At 34.5% G+C, this 17,992-nt stretch overlaps 2 protein-coding genes across 5 annotated transcripts; one reads left to right on the top strand and one right to left on the bottom strand.

Moving 5' to 3' along the window:
* The first annotated feature begins 3,600 nt into the window (after positions 1–3,600).
* Positions 3,601–6,794, top strand: LOC142552087 (uncharacterized). 2 transcript variants are annotated; one of them, XM_075661708.1, is made up of 3 exons: positions 3,601–4,082; positions 4,234–4,957; positions 5,527–6,794. In XM_075661708.1, the coding sequence occupies exons 1-3, from the start codon at positions 3,718–3,720 to the stop codon at positions 6,592–6,594; spliced, it is 2,157 nt and encodes a 718-aa protein (XP_075517823.1). In that variant the 5' UTR covers positions 3,601–3,717; the 3' UTR covers positions 6,595–6,794. The 2 variants fall into 2 exon arrangements, with proteins under 2 accessions (XP_075517823.1, XP_075517824.1); XM_075661709.1 differs by having other exon boundaries at positions 3,889–4,063.
* An 895-nt stretch (positions 6,795–7,689) lies between these two features.
* On the bottom strand, positions 7,690–15,571 carry LOC142552086 (protein EMSY-LIKE 3-like). 3 transcript variants are annotated; one of them, XM_075661705.1, is made up of 9 exons: positions 15,297–15,571; positions 14,085–14,287; positions 13,624–13,980; positions 13,349–13,537; positions 12,380–12,448; positions 11,724–11,939; positions 11,548–11,616; positions 11,406–11,463; positions 7,690–8,020 (listed from the first exon to the last, which is right to left on the bottom strand). In XM_075661705.1, exons 1-9 carry the CDS (start codon positions 15,322–15,324, stop codon positions 8,004–8,006), a joined length of 1,206 nt encoding a protein of 401 aa, XP_075517820.1. In that variant the 5' UTR covers positions 15,325–15,571; the 3' UTR covers positions 7,690–8,003. The 3 variants fall into 3 exon arrangements, with proteins under 3 accessions (XP_075517820.1, XP_075517822.1, XP_075517821.1); XM_075661707.1 differs by having other exon boundaries at positions 13,349–13,531; XM_075661706.1 differs by having other exon boundaries at positions 7,948–8,260.
* Positions 15,572–17,992: the final 2,421 nt, after the last annotated feature.

The raw sequence follows: 17,992 nt of genomic DNA, 5'->3' as shown, positions 1-17,992 counted from the left end.
CAGAGAAAGATTTATGATACCGTCTCACAAGATATATACTCTTATTTTATTTTATAGTTGATTATCCACTACCTATTTTTAACCAAATAAAGTATGAAAATATGACTCATCAATCAACTCAGAAAATTTTAATTGAACACCTACTTGGAATTTTAAGTATTTTATATAAATTTAATCGAATTATTGGTCAAATTAAATGTTTTCCATAGAAATAAGGTATAATAATTTTTATACTAATAATAATTACCAAATATTTTTGGAATAAACAATTCAAAAAATGAATAAATAGTATATTCACTACTATCACTACGACAGACCATGTTATGCATTAATATGAAGAATGGAAGGAATATAAAAGGATATTATTGCAAGGTTTTGTAGAAAAATGAATAGAGAAATTGAAGTCCAACTCTAAGTACCAAAGAGACTGTATTTACAAGTATCCACTATTGGTAAGACTACACATATATATCTCTATCTAGGCCAGCAAGCCAGGCCCATGGCTGAATACCCCACCAATTGTTTGGAGCAAAATGAATTATGGTACACGAATTATTGAGACCGGAGATGTTGTCGTCGGACAATTGAAGCAAACTTAATCATCATTTTAGTTTTTCGAAATCTTATACTGATCCGTTAAGGATTCAAATAAGTTTTAACATCAAAGTTGTAAATCATGAAAAAACAAATTTCCTGATCAAGAGATCGTGCGTGGCTGCCAAAACACTGATACGATGACACGTGAATCTCACTCGTTGTCCCGATTTTCAACGTTCAAAATTCCGCACTTGATTTATGCATTTTTTAAAATAAAAATTTCAAGTTTTTTGACATGCACTTTAATTGAAATATAAAAATTATTTTATTATATATTTATCGAGAAGCTAAAATATATTTTTGCTATATATAGATTTATTTATTAATTTATTTAGTTATAATTTTAATAATATATAATATAGAAAGAAAAAAAATATACTAATAATTTTTTTAAAAATATATTTAAATTGATTATATATTTATAGTTAATAATTATAATATTTATATAAAAAAGTATAATACTTATTTATTATAATATAATTATAATTTATTTTCAAAATTTTAATCCATAAAATAATATTGAAAAATAAAATTGAATTCAATAATAATGTTGGACTTGGTAGTAATTTAGAGCAAAGAATAGTTGGATAATGCGTCAATTAAACTATTTGGAATATTTCATACATTAGTTTATATAATTATCAATAGTCTGTATATTAAAATATTTTTTAATTTTTATTATTTGTATGAACAACAGCAAATTTGGAACAATTTGTTTCGAGGACGCGTTACATGAAATTTTTGACAATCATATTTCCTACCCGCCAACACACTCATAATAAAGATAGAATCCGCCCTAAAAACGGAAACAAAAATTTACTTGAAACGGTCTCATGAGTCGTATTTTGTGAGACAGATCTCTTATTTGGGTCACTCATGAAAAAATATTATTTTTTATGGCAAGAGTATTACTTTTTATTGTAAATATCGGTAGCCGGTAGGGTTGACTCGTCTCACATATAAAGATTTGTGAGACCATTTTACAAGAGAGTTACTCGTCAACAAAAACTCTCACTCCATGTGTCGTGAGTAACAAATATATATTTTTTTTGTACAAAAATAAAGAATTAAAGGATTTGACGTCCGACAATAAAATATTCAAAATCCAAATAAACGATAAAACAAAAATAAGAAAAAAGACAGGCAAGGCAATCACGAACTTTTATCGATCTCACCAGATTCCTTACCAAACAAGTCTCCATAGTCCGCTGACCATTATCTACTATCACCATTAAATTATATATCATAAAATAGAGGTTCTGATTCGGGTATATTACCTGGATTCGGGTATATTATCAACTGGAGTCAGAACAATAAACAACCCGAAAACTCTAATCTCGAATCCGAATCAACTCGATTTGATTTTTATCTTTATTATTTTATTATTTAATAAAATAATAAGATAAAATTATATAAAAAAATAAAACATATAATACATTATAATAAAATTTGTCTAAATACGAAAAATATGTTTCATGTTTTTAAATAGTTAAATTTAGTAGTTCGGCTGTTTAAATGATTAACTAAAACAAAATAATAGTTGTTTAGAAAATTCAAATATTTCACAAAATAAATATTACACATTTGAAAATTCTCAATTAAAGCTCTACTTCTCTTTTTTTAAAATAATTTTTAACACGGGTCAAACCTTGAAACAACGTAAAAAAAATAAAAATTCAATAAAATCGAAAGCTTATTTATAACCGTAGTTTATAAATTCAATTGAATTAATTTTCAATATATGTATCAATAACAATATTATAATTATCAATAATTTATAATAGCATTTTTTGATTTATTGGATTAGATTAACGTAAATCAGGTCTACCTAAATCAGACCTGAACTCGACATATTTTTCGGGTCGGATTTCGGGTCCAATCTGAATTTACCCGAATCTGAAACCCCCTTCAATCTAATATGAAATTTTCTGATCTAATTCGAGTCATATTGACAGCTCGTGTTCGCTTTTTACACCCTTATCATCAATCTCCTCCCAGTTTCTCAACACCTATTTTTTCATTATATTTTATATTTAAAATTTCAACCAATTATTTATTTATTATTTAATGTATTTTTTTTACTGACACCGTGTGTATGAAATGATTCCAAATTATTTAATCATTGTTCTAAGCTCTAATATCATGTGTTGGTATTTGATTAGATTCATTAAATTTTACTGCCCCAAATTGCTTTTCCTTTGTTCTTGTAAAATAATTAAATTATAATTTTCGAGGGCACACATACCTTAAAATAAAATTTACCTGGGACCCAACCAACAGCTGAATAAAAATAAATCGATAATTAATATATTTTCTTAATAATTTGTTAATCTTTCCTCCATCTTTCTTACTTGTATTTTTTATAATTTATTTGATTTATATTTAAACGATGATTAAAATATAATTATAAGAAATAACGATGGACTACACCTGTAATTTTGATATATAGATTAAAAAATAAATAAAAAAAATGAGGATCAAAATATAATTATAAGGAATAGCGAGGGACTATACTGTAATTTTGATATATAAATTAAAAAATAAATCGAAAAATAAAAAATAAAAAAATAACGTGAGAATTGAACCTATGACCTAAATCCTAAAAAACAATGATTCTATACGCTGAACTACATATAACTTACATTAAAATTTTAATGTTTTATTAATATATATAATTAATAAAACAACCCATGACACCAAAGTTAGTTACTCTAAATGCCTCAAACTTAATAAAGTAGTATAGATTTTGACAAAAACTTGTGTGAGACGATGTCATGAGTCGTATTTTATGAGACAGATTTCTTATTTGAATCATTCATGAAAAAATATTATTTTTTATTGTGAATATCGATAGCGTTGATCCGTCTCACAGATGAAGATTCGTGAGATCGTCTCAAAAATACATACTCTATTATTTTTTAATTTATTATTCAAAAATCGAGTCACGAAACCAATAATAAGCAAATCACTGAGAAGTGAGAACACAACATATAAAGTTCCAAACCCCCCAAAAAAAATGCAACCCTAGACCTCTAATAACACACCACTTAACCATGAATTGACGAAATGTTAATTTCCAAACAAAATCGAACTGTACGCACCGTACCGTAAAACACTCGCATGGCTTTACCGGATAACAAGCAGGAGCCGGACGGCGACGATTCCTTCCCCTGGGGGACCTGGGAGGAACTTTTACTCGCCTTCGCCGTCAACCGTCACGGCGCTGGCGCGTGGTCCTCAATCGCATCCGAACTCCAGAAACGGAGCTCCGACCCTAATCTCACGCTAACCGCACAAAACTGTAGGCAGAAATATCTTGACCTCAAGCGTCGATACGTCGCTCAGAATGATGATGAATCTGTCACCGGTGAAAAATCGAATGACGACGAAAGCGCAGCCTCCGCGACGACGTTGCTGGAGGAGCTCAGAAAACTACGGGTTGCAGAACTTCGACGGGAAGTCCAACGTTACGATCTCAACATCGAGTACTCTTTTTACAATTGAATATATGCGTATTACGTCCCATGCCGTTCCCATGTTAGAGATCTGGACGTACAAAGTTCTTGAAATGATGAGTCGGGGGATTTTATTTTTTTCAATCAGCATTAATTAATATTTTTCCCGTTTGTTATTCAGGTCGTTGGAGTTAAAGATGAAGTGTATGGAAGAGGAAAGAGAGAGAGGCCCCAGGAGAGAGAGAACCGGGACGGATCTAGAGAAAAAGAGTGAAGAGAATAGGAGCGACGAGGACGTCAAACCGGAAGTCGAGCCTTCGCCGGAGCCGGTTTCCGGCGGCGAGAAACCTCACGCCGACGAATTAGAGAAGGATCACATGTCGGTGAACGAATCTAACTCGACAGATCTCGGGGCGGAGAAGACAAGAACCGGTGAGAGAGAATTAGAACCGGTCGAAGCAGAAACGGCAGAGGCTGGGCGGAATAGAACCGGGGAGTCGAGCGAGGAACCGGCAGATTTGAACTCTGAACCGGATCGGAAACTGGATCGCGAAGACTCTTGCAACGGTAGTTCGAACAGCATAGAGAAAGAAACAGGTAAAGAGGCAATGGCTAAACGAGCGAGCGAGTCTGGAGAAGCGGTGGAATCGGAGGCGGAGTCGAAGGGAGGAGACGAGGCGATGAAGGAGAGTTCAGATGTCCAGAGCTCAGCGAGCAGATCGAAGAAGGAGGAGGGTATCGATAAGGCGCGGCGAGGCAACACCCGTGGCGATGAACGTGACCACGAGGATCAATCTCTTTCCGTTAAAGATCTGTCTACTCAATCGCAGCCGTTGATTGACTTTCTGCAAGTTGTACGGTCCCACAAACTCGGCTCTGTATTCGAGCGGCGACTGAGAAGTCAGGTGAATATTTATTTCGTTATTATTGTTTATTAATTATTATAACTTTTTCTAGTACTAAATGTGTGAAATTGGATTTGGGGTGGCAACCACTTATTTCTTAGACCCTCTCACAGTCTCACATTATTTTCTTGAAACGAGTGTGGTTTTTTCTCCCCTGCATAATACACTGAATGTAACCAACTGGGTAAAGATGATAAGGAACATTTCTTCGTCAAAATTGGTGCATGGAGTTGGGATTAGGAAAACATGAAGTTTTTTAAAAAATATTTAGTCGTGTCTTATTTTGGGGGGAAAAATATAATTCTTTATTTGAAATGCAACGCTAGAAATCGGGTTTATTCGATGCTACATTAGAAATCTAATCGGTTAATATACTACGTTGCTGATGCACAAATCATATGTGCCAGCGCTGTTTCATAAGTATCTGCCACAAATTCTTTTCAATTATACAAATAACTTTTACCTCAAGAATCATGTGGTATCTATGCACAGCCGACTAGCAGTACTAGATCTTGTTAGCCTATTATTTACAGAACTTCGTATGTGACATATTGCTTCCCCTTGTACAGGAAACATCAAAGTATCAGAAGTTGATTCTTCAACATGTTGATCTCGAAACAATAGAACAGAGGTTGAAAGAAGGTTGGTATTCGGGGTCCCGCAGCAAATTCTTTCGTGATCTTTTGTTGCTTGTCAACAATGCACTTGTCTTCTTTAGTAAAAACTCCTCAGAGGCCCAGGCTGCAATCGAGTTCCGAAAACTCATAGTGAAAGAGATGTCTAAGAAATTTACCAAATCAGAGTCTTCATCGAGGAAACAAATTTCACTACAATCCCTATCTTTAACCAAGAAAGAAGACCGTGAGGCTTCTCACTCTTTGCTGTTAAAGCCTAGAATATCGGGCTCGTTGATAGTTTGTCGTAAACGTAGTTCAATTGCAGCGAAGGCAGCAGGATCATCTTCAGGGGCCGATAGTAAGAAGAAAGAACAAACTGCATCGCTAGCTGAGGAGAAGGATGCGAAACTTCAGCCTTCACATCCCTCTGAAAATGCTGAAGAGCCCAAAATCACAAAGAAGAGAACCAGGGATAGATTTTCTTTGGTTGCAGCCAATTCGAAGAAAACTGGCAAGAATCAATCCAATAACAGTGGAAATAAAAATCCCGTGGCAGAGTCAGGAAAAAACCAGGGAAAAGGAGGGTCATCTTCTCTTCATTCAGAGCCGAAAACTGGACCGAAAAAGAAGAACCAGCCCGTTGTAGACTCAAAGAAACGTGGTGCAGCTAACTTCTTAAATCGAATGAAGCAAAGTTCATCCTCTAACAACGGTGCTTTGCTTGATGCACTAAAGAGTACACCTCTAACTAGTGAAAGTACTAGTAGCAAAGGAGGATCTGAACAGAAGAAAAACGACAATGGCAGACGTGGTGACAAGAAAGATCATCAAGTTGCTACCAAGCGTAGCTTAGAAACGAGGCAGGCTAAAGAAAAGGGTAGCCCGTCAAAGAGGAATGTTGGGAGGCCACCAAAAACAGGGACTGCTTCACGGCCTAATTTGGGTAAACGTGGTAGGGAAAGAGATGAAACCGAGGCATCAGTTTCTAAACAGCCAAAGAAAAGATCAAAGAAGTTATAGTACTTAACGAAAGAAAAGGGATAGAAAATTCTATGCTTAGTATATGGATTCATGTTTCTTTGTTATAGGTTTGCTTTTGTTGGTCACCAGTTATTCCTTCTTTTTGTTATGGTAACTCATTTGTGGAACATAAATTCAAGACTAGTTGTAGGAATTAATGACTTTAAAAGAAAAGAATTTAGCTTTAAAAATATGGTTCAGACCATGCGAGTATTCATTGTATAGCATTTACTAGTGGAGATATGATTAGTATATTCAATATATGTTGAAAATTAAATTCATACATATATTTGTATATATTTAATTTGAAATATGTTATATAAATTGTTTTTCCAGTATTATATGTACCAGCTGAATAAATATATGATATTGTATCCAAGTAATTTTACGTATATATGTCATATGTATGTACATGTGAAATCCTTGGTGGCCATTCTGTGATACCAATTTAATTTTAGAAATACCTTAATCAACTTTAAAAACTAAGTTTTTATTTAATAAAAAATTTATAAAAAATTATTTTAATAAATTTGTTACTTATCCATGACCACTATATGTCATCTACTTTCCAAAATTTTGAAACTCACATTATTTAATAATTTTTTTATATATTATAAAAATATCTTTTAATAAATTTGTTACTTACTACATGTCATCCATTTTAAAAAAATTTGAAACTCTACACATTATTTATACAATTTACAATTATGTTGATATAGTTGGCTTTCTTTGTTTTTAAAAAAAATCACATATTATTCAAATTACAAATCATAATAAAATAAGATAAAATAATCACGGAATGATTTCAATATGAATCATACTAAAAAATATTATTTAGGTTAAAAATATTATTTTTTAATATAAATATGAACATGATTCAATCGATTCACGATTGACTAATCTTACCGATAAAGATTATACTGGTAAACATTTTATCAACTTTACGTTGAAATACTACCGAAAAATCAAATTAAATTGAGTGCAAATCTAAATAATACCCCATTTATTTCCGTTATTGTTGATATGCGCCTACATAACTTAGATCAGTCTCCACAACTTTAAGTGTGCAAGTCAAATCAAGAGTGCAACGACCAGTAACCAAAAAATAAAGATGCAAACTTTGATGAAACACCAAATATACATGAATAAAGTAAGAAACTGTAAACGTCTACAAGTCCAGTTAACAATTAATTCTATTAATACGCGAATTGTTATAGCCTGGTTTACTGCATCGGAAACTTAAACTTGGGCATTGGATGACACTTGAAACAAAGAAATAAAAAACAAACCAAATTACAGAGAGGAATAACATCGTTCACCTCACCAATTCTTGACCACTAGCTCTTTTTGTACCATCTCAAGATCACAGCTCCAACAATAACCAAAGTAGTGCCCCGCCTGTCCATTGATTAAGGATGCTCGCTGTCTGAACCGATCATTGAAATGCAACCACAAAAGGATCATTAAAAACATGAATTAGTTCTTGCTGGTAAACGGAACAGTGCACTCACTACCCAGTAAAACTACTGCCCGGGGTTAAAAGCTTTGTATAAACCATATACATTGGCAGTAGAGGGATACTGATACCTCACGGCTAGGCACATGCTTTTCATCAACAGCAACATCCATCATGTACAAAAAAGCACATGCTAGCGGCAGACATTCACTACAATCGAATTGTCAAGCTGTAATATTCTATATGCAATCAATTTTAGTGGCCAAATTTCAGTGTAGAACCCGTAAATCAGACTACGTATAAATCATGCATAATTTCTAGTATTTAAATTAAAATGATTTTTATTGCATGAGTATTTAAATTTTTTTCTTTAAATTTAATTATTTTTTTCAGTAGTTTATTGGTTATCCTTTCACTTAATTAAATGAGGCCGGACTGTAGTTGGAGTTTTGAGATAAAATTTAATATTAAGAAAACATTCTTAGAATTTATTTAAGATAAATAATAAGTCAATTTAATGTAAAAGAATGTTTGAGGAATTATTTAATAATTTGAGATGAGTAGTAAATAAAGTTTAATAATTAATTTCTCAATTCACTAAAATATTTAATGGATAGATAAAACACTAAAAATTTAAAATACATTATTTAAGCAATATTTCCCCTCCACTTAATAGCATAATTTCGGCCACTTTGGCAACTCACCACCTTTGACTCTTTCCTTATTATTTCTTGGTATGATAACCCTTTCACTTTTAATCACCATTAATTAATAATCAATCAATATCTTAGCCTTGTTTGAGTAGGAGGAATCGGTCATCATATCACCCCTCAATCCCACCTAATGACACCTCATTCCTTTAGGATAGAAAGTTAGGAGCTTACCATTTTGTATCTCATTTAATTAGTAAACTCCCCTCACTCCTAGCCATTCTCTCCCCACCATTATCACCGAAATTCAGAGCTTAATCAGAGCAAAAATCGTGAGACTCCTAGCAAGAAACAAGAGAGAAAAATCGAGTAGGAAAGAAGAACACTCCGTCTCCGCCGCGCCGCGTCGTCGTTTCGTTTGTTTTTCATTCGAAACAAATCAAGGCATGTTTATATTTTTCCTTTCACTCTTCAATCAAGCCATAATATGATTTTAAACCTTTCATGATCAAGATTTTATGAGGTAAAAACCGAAATATTTGACAGCACATTTTTGAAACATGTACAGAAAGTTTGTCTTCCTTGTGCTCCTCACGGCTTGGCTTCTTTTGATGGTTTCAGGTGGTTGGCTCGAGTCTAGGCTTTCCAGGCTGCATCTAGGATTGATATAGGGTGTGTTAGGAAGGGATTTGACCATTGGTTAAAGTGTCTTTTTCCCCCCAGCAACACGAAATGCCAGCAACCTCCCCATAGTGCAGAATTGGATTTCGAAAATTCTGGTTTTGTTTGTCTAAGGATGGTTCGAATCTTGGTTGGCTCTTGGGCCTGTAACCCTGGTTTAAACCCTTCCCTAGCATGTCTAGGACGTGACCAAGATGATGCCCTTTCATGGCTTGGTTCACGTCCCAATCGGTTTTTAAAAATAAACAAGAACAGCCCCCTTCGATCCCTTTCATTTTCTGCATGAGTTGGTGTTCGGTTATTAGGTTGGTATGGATCTTGGTTGGCTTCTGGCCCTTAGCCACGGTCCATACCATACCCCTTGATGTCTAGATCATGTCATGGTCAATCAAATGGCCGCTGGAATGATCCATGACAGCAAACAAAGCAACTCGCCCCACGCGCGCAGGTTCGCTTCTCTGGTGGAAGTTCGGGTGATCCATGGTGTTGCTTGGATTGTGGCTAGCCTAGGGCCCTTAGCCATGGTTCAAGCCACACCTTAGGATGTTGGTAAGAGGTTCTGGTCGGTGGTTCAACCCCAATGGCGATTAGCCTCGCAAACGACGCAAGAAAACGCGCCAACAGCTGCTGTATTTTTTTTTACAGCAACTGTACCCGCGGTTCAGAGGTGTGTTTCGAGTTCTTGGTTGGCTTTTAGCCTATGGCCTTGGACTGGACAGTACCCCATTGAGTTAGGAATGTCATGTTTTTGGCCGTTCGTGATTTGGTCAAGTTTAGAGGTCGTACGAGAATTTACGGTGCAATGTGCCAAAGTGACTCTCGAAAGAGCGTTTCATGTTTTTGGCCTCCATTCACTAAATTTCGAAGTGCTGTAATGTTAGGAGCATTATTTCATCATTTTAAGTGTATTTTAATCATGACTAAACGATGGTTCGGTGTTGGTTCGGGTTGGCACGGAGTCATGATTAAATACCAAGTCATTGGGCGTAATTGTCTCGTTTTTTTGGAGTCAATTACAAAGTTTGGGCAAGTAAATCATTTGCATATTTTTCATGTTAGATTTAAGTCGCAGCGAGCCTGGGAACGATCCAACCCATTCGATAAAATTAATACAGGATATTTAATTATGTTATTTAATTATATTACATGCAAAAATATAAAATATTCATTTTTGAGATTTATGCGATATTGCTTGTGGCCACTTCATTATCGTGGGATTATTACTTCACCCGGTGGTCACTTACCGGTTCAGTTCAGTTCATTTATTGGTACGGATATCCAGTCCAAGGGCTGTGATGATCTCTACCGCCCAGTATACTGTGGTTTAGTCTGATCAGGCGATCGAGTTCAGTTCAGTTCAGTTCAGGGGCCACTTGCGTAGAACATAATCTCAACAGAAAATTTACGACATTTTATTACAGGGCTCGATTGAGCAACCGGTTCACTTATGATTTTCAGTTCAGTTGTGCACGTATTATAATTACTCATGACATGATATTTTTACGTTACGCCAGACTCGTGATGTTTTTACCATGCATGCAATTTTATTATTATTACTTGTTATTTACGATATATGCATGCTGAGTCTTTAGACTCACTAGACTTGATTGTTGTAGGTACTGATGAGGTCGGGATCGAAGGCGGGGACCAGTGAACCATCTTGGGTCGGCAGTAATGGAACCCGAGGACCTCATTTTCAGCATTTCCCATTTTTATGCCCAAACATTTTATCTTTGTTGGATTATTTTAAATTGTTATGTTGCAAACAATAATTACTTCCGCTGTGCTATCTTGAACATTAAACTCTATTTATCAGTTTATTTTACGAATGAGGCAAATTACTTATTTTAAAAGAAAATTTTAAATTTTTCAGCAAATTTTCAAGTACGAATTTCGGGCCTCTACATTCAGTCACACAGGTCAAGCGAGTTGCATGAGATACGTTCATCACTGCATTATTTACTCGACCCAACCATCATACAGTCAAGATTACACGCAACAAATTAAGGAAATGTGATCATTACCACTATCACATGCAACTGAGAGTTTTGCTATCACTTCGATCAACGTTTGTTCATGTTCCTGCATCAGCAAATTACAATTAAACTAGATGCACAAAAGCAAAAGGACAAAACTTAGAATTCCTGCACTCAAAACAATCTCGACCTTGAGCATTTTCTTAGCTTTCTCCATCTCTAGTTCATCAGGGTGACTTGCATCAAGCACCTTCTTCACCTGCCATCAAAAAACAAGTGATAAGAGAGGGAGGGAGGGGGGGGGGGGGGGGTGGATTCAAAGCTCCCCAGTATGGCATTATCCAACAAGATAATCCTTAATAATACCTTATTTATCAATGTGTCTGTGTGAAGTATCTCAATTTCTCCCAAATCTTCCTTGACAACCCCATTCCGTAATGTTTGAATTTCATTTGGAATATGGTTCAATGAGGATATCCTCCCTCTTCCTGCATCAGATCCACCACCAGCTTGTATCCCACTCTCACCTGGTCGAGATATTAAAGGATTATCACCCACCCATCGAATGTCCTCAGGGGGAACCTGCATTGGAATCAATCTATGACTAAATAGTGAAGAACTAGCAAAACAACAAAAAAGGATAAGGTGGACTGAATTAAATTAAAGAAGCAACAAACTTCATAACTAATAGTCCACACGTCAGTCAACCTCCTAAAAATGGACATCCAACATTCAAATACCTCACTTACTTAATTGCTACTTTATTTCTTCTTAAACAAAAAATTAATTATGTTAATCATGTTAAGTCAAGTAGAGGTAACCCCCTTTCTTGAAAATTGGTTTCTGTCAACAAGAGATAAGAGATGAACGAATTTGTTTAAAATCACCCGTGGCAGACTTTCCACGGTACCAACAATTGGGTTTGGCCACAAAATTAATAATACATTTAAGAAAGGCAACACAACAATCAACGTAACATCACACAAAAATAAATAACAACACAAGAAACAAAAGAAAGCTACCTCCTTAATATCAACCCATTCCAAGGTTGCATTCGGTGTGTTGCTATCATAAACCAAAGAATGACGGCCCTGAGAAAAAAAATAGAAACTTTATTCCCAGTCAAAATTGATCTTTTGACCAACTGATATAACCTAGGCATTCCATGTGAAAATACTAGAAAAAGGATGGCCCTCTACAATATAAGCTCCAGGTTGGATAATATAATGTATTTAATATTTACAACTTCCAATTTTGAAGGTAATGAAGTGGGTTAAAGGAATACAGCAGAAAATCCAAAGATATTATTTAACCTTTGTGAAACCACAGGAAGACCATAAGAAAACAGGCGGCTGCCAGTTAGATGAAGAACAATGACAATGTTGTGCCATATTATAATGAAAAATGGCCATAAGGGTACAAGCAGTGTAACAATACCAATCGACTTCGACAATGACACTGCCTTTCCTAAATGTTTAATTTCGTAAGTCCACATTTGCAAAACTAAACACCAAAACAAAAACTAAAAATACGTTTTGATTGGAGGATTTTGCTACAGATCTGAGATTCATAGTTTATATCCACCATATAAGACAATATTTTTTGTTAATAACTTAATATAATTAAGCCATCAATTTGGATTGTTCATCTAAGCAGGCTGTGACTTTAACTTGTATGATGCTTACCATTGAGTTTAATATAATGAACCAAGAAAAATTAAATAGCTTAGCAAATCTTTCAATCCGAACACAAAAGGACATAGATCGGACTAAAAGCATTCACTCTTATGTTACTCAGTTTTCTCCCATTCACCCAACAAGCCAAACTCCATCTTGGTATATTCGCACGTCTCACAGAAAATATAAAGTTTGAATTTTTCTAGACCCATTTTAAGGCACAGCCAACTTCTTTAATACACACTGAGGATATTCTCAAAATCATGAGGTTGCGATAAATACAGAGGCGATGAGAAAAAATAAAAGAGATCATACATCTGCAGGATTGTAATCAGTAATGAGCGCCTCATAGAAATTATTGTCCGCCGGCCATTTTATCATCACCCTCCTACCAATTAATGGGCCACGTATGCTTTCAGCCGCGTCATCCACAGGAACACCAGTGGAATATTGATCAACAAACTCATGTTGCATGGGTTTCGCAGATGGAAAAACAGGCTGCCCCTGTCCAAAAAGGGAAGAGAATATTATATAATTATATAAAAGCCAAATTCAGGTTAAACAAAAACATATATATTTCCATAACATACAGCATTAATCCTCCGGCCACCCGGTCCTAACGGAGGTCCCCGTTTTACAGCTGAAGGTAAAGGTGTCACGTTCGAGGTTACTGACTGAGGGTGAAAAGATTGAGATGATGTGCCAAATTGATTTCCTGGCTGGAACGTCTTCTGCTTTTTCCGAGATTGTGAAATTGTTGGACTGGGTAGTTGGTTGTTGACATGCTGTGGAGCATTGACCCCAGCGCTGCGGTTCCCAACTGCCTCTTTCCACTCTCTGATTCTCTGAATGAGCTCATCTGCATTGACCTCAGCAAGCGTTTCTCTGTGCTCATCATCTGAAACCCTCAGTTCTCTCCTTAGTTCTGTTATCAGACCTTCTTTCTCCTGAGGAACGAAGTTATCACAAACCATCCCAACCAATTCAAACAATTTATTTGACATAAAAAAAACTCCAGATAACAAGAAATGGACAAAGAAACACAATGTACCCAAGATAGGGCATTAGACTGAGCTTTAAAAGCTCGTAGAACTGCACCGTATGCTATTTTCTCCAGATTGTGGATTTGAGACTCCATATCACCTTGCATCCTTTGATATGATGATAAACCTACAAATGCTCTTCCATTTTCTGTAACACGACCACCAACGGGAACTCTATTATACTGCAGCTGGGGACAATCATCATCAGTACCTGCACTTATTTCAATTGACAACCAAGGTGTAAGAATCAGAAAATGAAAATTTCTGTTACACAAGTTTTCCAGAGGTAAATGTGAGGAAGATTGCAATACATGCTAACATGATTTGTGAGAAAAAAAATAATATGATTGCAATAACTTGTAACAAGAGAAAACGGCTATGATAAAATTTCTAAGACAAACAAATCATTCACCAACAATGAGTTAGGCTACCTTATCCACTATCATCCCAAATGAATTAAACAATAGGTATGCAGTATACAATATAACCAAAGCAAATTCATACAAATGTCAGAAGGACACAAATTTCAATTTCAACTACTATATCTTCAGGTTGAAAAAGGTTTCCGTGCTTCAGCTGTTCACCCGTTTAAGCGGTGAGTATTATTTGAGTTTTGACTCTTGTGAAACAATTCAAATCAGGCAAATCACTTGAGCTCTTCTTGCAAAAATTAGATAAGTGACTGGAGCAAGTGAAATAAACCCAGGAACGAAGGAATTATAAAGAAATTTTTTTTATAGGAATAGGGTTTACCTTTGCCAATCAATGATCAAGCAACTTAAGATATCACTAGCAGAAGCCCACAACGAAAAATTAGCTACTCACAGAATCCTCAATTTGAAATGATGGGGTTTGAGAAATCCCCAGGCCAGAAAAACCTAGAAACCTCAAAAATCGAAATCCCATAATTATATTTCTCGTTACAATTCACCGGATGAATGGTTACCTACAATTTCAACAATAGAATTCCCTAAAGGTAAAAGGATCAAACAAAACAAACCAGTCCTAAGTTTCTCCAACGTACCTACACAATATCAATAAAAACATTATAATGCGAAATATCACACAAAAGTACTAAAAACCCTAACTATTTCATCGAAAGCCACTAAATCGATCGAGATCCGATATCATAAGAGACTGACACTTTGAGTAAATAAAAAAGACGATGAATTAAACAAACAATAAAATAACAAATATCAATAACAAGGAAGACGTCATACCACTACTGTCTATAGCTTCATATTCCATAGAAAGACGGTTCTGAATGATTCTCAAAGTTCCTCGATTCCTGCAGAGATGTATTCGTTAAAAAAACCTCTATTTTCTTCACAATAATTTGAAAGAACACCAATACAGAATCTGGAGGCGCGGAGGAATGAGAAAGACAGCGAATTTGATGCTGAAAAAAGGATAATTATGGAAAACTTGGAAACAAAGGCGTAAAATCTTAGCGCAGTGAAACTCGAAATGCGTGTGTGAATATAATTTGGTTCCTCTCCGGTTCGCTCTGTCCTTAAATAATCGCAGTAAATTTAATTTACAATTTGGGCCTCGTTAAAAAAATATATGGCCCATTTGATTTATTTCCTGTACATATCTTCTACCAATCCGTTGGGCTGAGACTCACTTCAATTCAAACATTTTGATCAGAGAAGGCAACATGATAGGGACGGGTTTGTCATCCTTATTCTCGAATTTCATCCCCACCCGATTAGTTATACCCTGATTTCCCGCAACCACGGAGATCAAATTCTTATCCCCGCTCACATCCTCGTTTCAAAAATATTAATTGGGACAAGAAGAGAGTAGGTTCGGATATTTTCTCAAACTAAAACTTATTATTATTTATTATCATGAGTGCTGTATCTTTTTAATTTTGCATTTTTATTAAGTAAAAATTATTTTGGTATATGAACTATTGGTAAACGACAAAATATACGGGACGTTGTATATATTGAATTATTTTGTGAAGCTATATAATGTCTAAATTTTTATTCAAAAATTATTTGATAAAAAAAATTAACATACATACACTCATCACATCCCAATAAATATTTGTGTGTGTTTGTATAGCGGATAATCAGATACGAGTAAAATTATGTGATATTTTACTAACTATATTTGTGTTTAAGAAAATAAATTTTTAAGATATTCATTCATAAAACGTCCAGAGTAAAAAGTCCTTTGTTTTTTTTCACAACAACTCGATTGAACGTATTGGATGGTTCAACAAGTTGAGTAGGTCTCTTGTGAGACGATCTCACGAATCTTTATCTGTGAGACGGGTCAACCCTATCGATATTCACAATAAAAAGTAATATTCCTAGCATAAAAATTAATATTTTTCATGGATGACCCAAATAAGAGATCTGTCTCACAAAATACGATCTTTGAAACCGTCTCACACGAATTTTTGTCGAACAAATTTTGGTCAAACAAACTTTTTAAAGCGGTGTATTGCATCATATATGAGGGAAAATTAAATACCTGATAACAAATTTATTGCGGGTGATTTTATGTTACATCGCTCTTGATGTATTTTTTGTACAAGATGTTTGCAAGAAAATCTCGGCTGAAAACAAACACTCGTGGATATTTTTTGTTTTCAAGTTATATGTTCGTACAAATTGATCGAAGCTTATGTAACATAAAATCATCCATTTATTGGTGAGACCCCGTCAGTTACCAATTTCACGAGCGGGGGCCCCCGTCCTTCAGCTTTCTCACTTTATATCGCAGGCCCACGCATTATCAGAAAAATCTAAATGCAATATTTTGTTCTTAATCTACTAACAATTTTGCATAGTTTATCTCTAAGAGTAGGTCTCTTGTCTGACAATTTCACAAATCTTTATCTGTGAGACGGGTTAACTCTAACGATATTCACAATAAAAAGTAACACTCTTAACATAAAAAGTAATACTTTTTCATGGATGACCCAAATAAGATATCCGTCTCACAAAATACGAACCGTGAGACCGTATCACATAAGTTTTTGCCTATCTTTTGCATCAACTTCTTAAAAAAAAAATAAAAAAATGTAGGCCATTTACCAAGCCTCGCATGGTAGAATTCTTATTATTACAAAAAAGATTGAGTTTAAACTTAGTGAGGTTGAAATATATTTAAAATTAAAGATTTATTGTGGGTGATCTCGATCGATCTGCTCTCCCGGACTAGCTTTAATAATTTCCAAAATGACCGATAGAGATGCCAAATTAGGAATCTATTCCTACCATTATAGGCACCAGGCCTCTTCACCATCTCAAACTACACAATAAATGAATGCTAACTTTTGAGCTTCAACTTGTGGCTTCAGTTTTGACGTACACAGACGAAAATATCATCTCTCTCTTTTTTTTAGAAATCAAATTAGTTGTCCAATTAATAAGAATCTTGGAATTAAAAGTTTATTTTAAAAAAAATCAAAAATTAGAAAAATAATATTGTTGCATAATATAGCCTAATTTCCATATAATTTTGACCAAATTGTTCAGAATTCACGAGCTGGTCGAGTGGGAACGAAGCAAGACTTTGTGATAATCAATCGATTTTTCTGTCTTCTTCTCACCCTTTTGCAGGATTTGATGGAATTTGTAATTTAAAATATTATTCTACTGTTCGAAAAGAATAACTTTTATGATGGGATAGACATTTTGTATGATAAATGAAAAATAAATTTATTTTTATAAATAAATTTGTATAACTTACTCATAGATTTTGAGTATTTTTCTCTAATTTTTATAGATTACAAATTATCCAGATATATATGCTATCAATTCGCACATACTTATATAATATATTTTTTTATAAATTATTCCAAAATAAATTTAAAAATTTTTATAGTAAAAAGTTGTATAATCATTTATTTTTATTAAAAAAATTACTTTTTTAAATACTAAAAACCTAATTTATT

The sequence above is a fragment of the Primulina tabacum genome, chromosome 7 (assembly GCF_025594145.1).
Source record: "Primulina tabacum isolate GXHZ01 chromosome 7, ASM2559414v2, whole genome shotgun sequence".
Classification (NCBI taxonomy): Eukaryota; Viridiplantae; Streptophyta; class Magnoliopsida; order Lamiales; family Gesneriaceae; genus Primulina; species Primulina tabacum.
This window is presented reverse-complemented; position numbering and strand designations above follow the sequence as displayed.

Excerpts from the sequence above, each read along its gene's own strand:
- LOC142552087 (XM_075661708.1), top strand. The coding sequence starts at position 3,718 with ATGGCTTTACCGGATAACAAGCAGGAGCCGGACGGCGACGATTCCTTC. Across the intron at positions 4,083-4,233 it reads CGTTACGATCTCAACATCGA|GTCGTTGGAGTTAAAGATGA; the intron begins GTACTCTTTTTA and ends TTTGTTATTCAG. Across the intron at positions 4,958-5,526 it reads AGCGGCGACTGAGAAGTCAG|GAAACATCAAAGTATCAGAA; the intron begins GTGAATATTTAT and ends CCCCTTGTACAG.
- LOC142552086 (XM_075661705.1), bottom strand. The coding sequence starts at position 15,324 with ATGGAATATGAAGCTATAGACAGTAGTG. Across the intron at positions 14,288-15,296 it reads TGAAGCTATAGACAGTAGTG|GTACTGATGATGATTGTCCC; the intron begins GTATGACGTCTT and ends AAATAAGTGCAG. Across the intron at positions 11,940-12,379 it reads AATGGGTTGATATTAAGGAG|GTTCCCCCTGAGGACATTCG; the intron begins GTAGCTTTCTTT and ends ATTCCAATGCAG.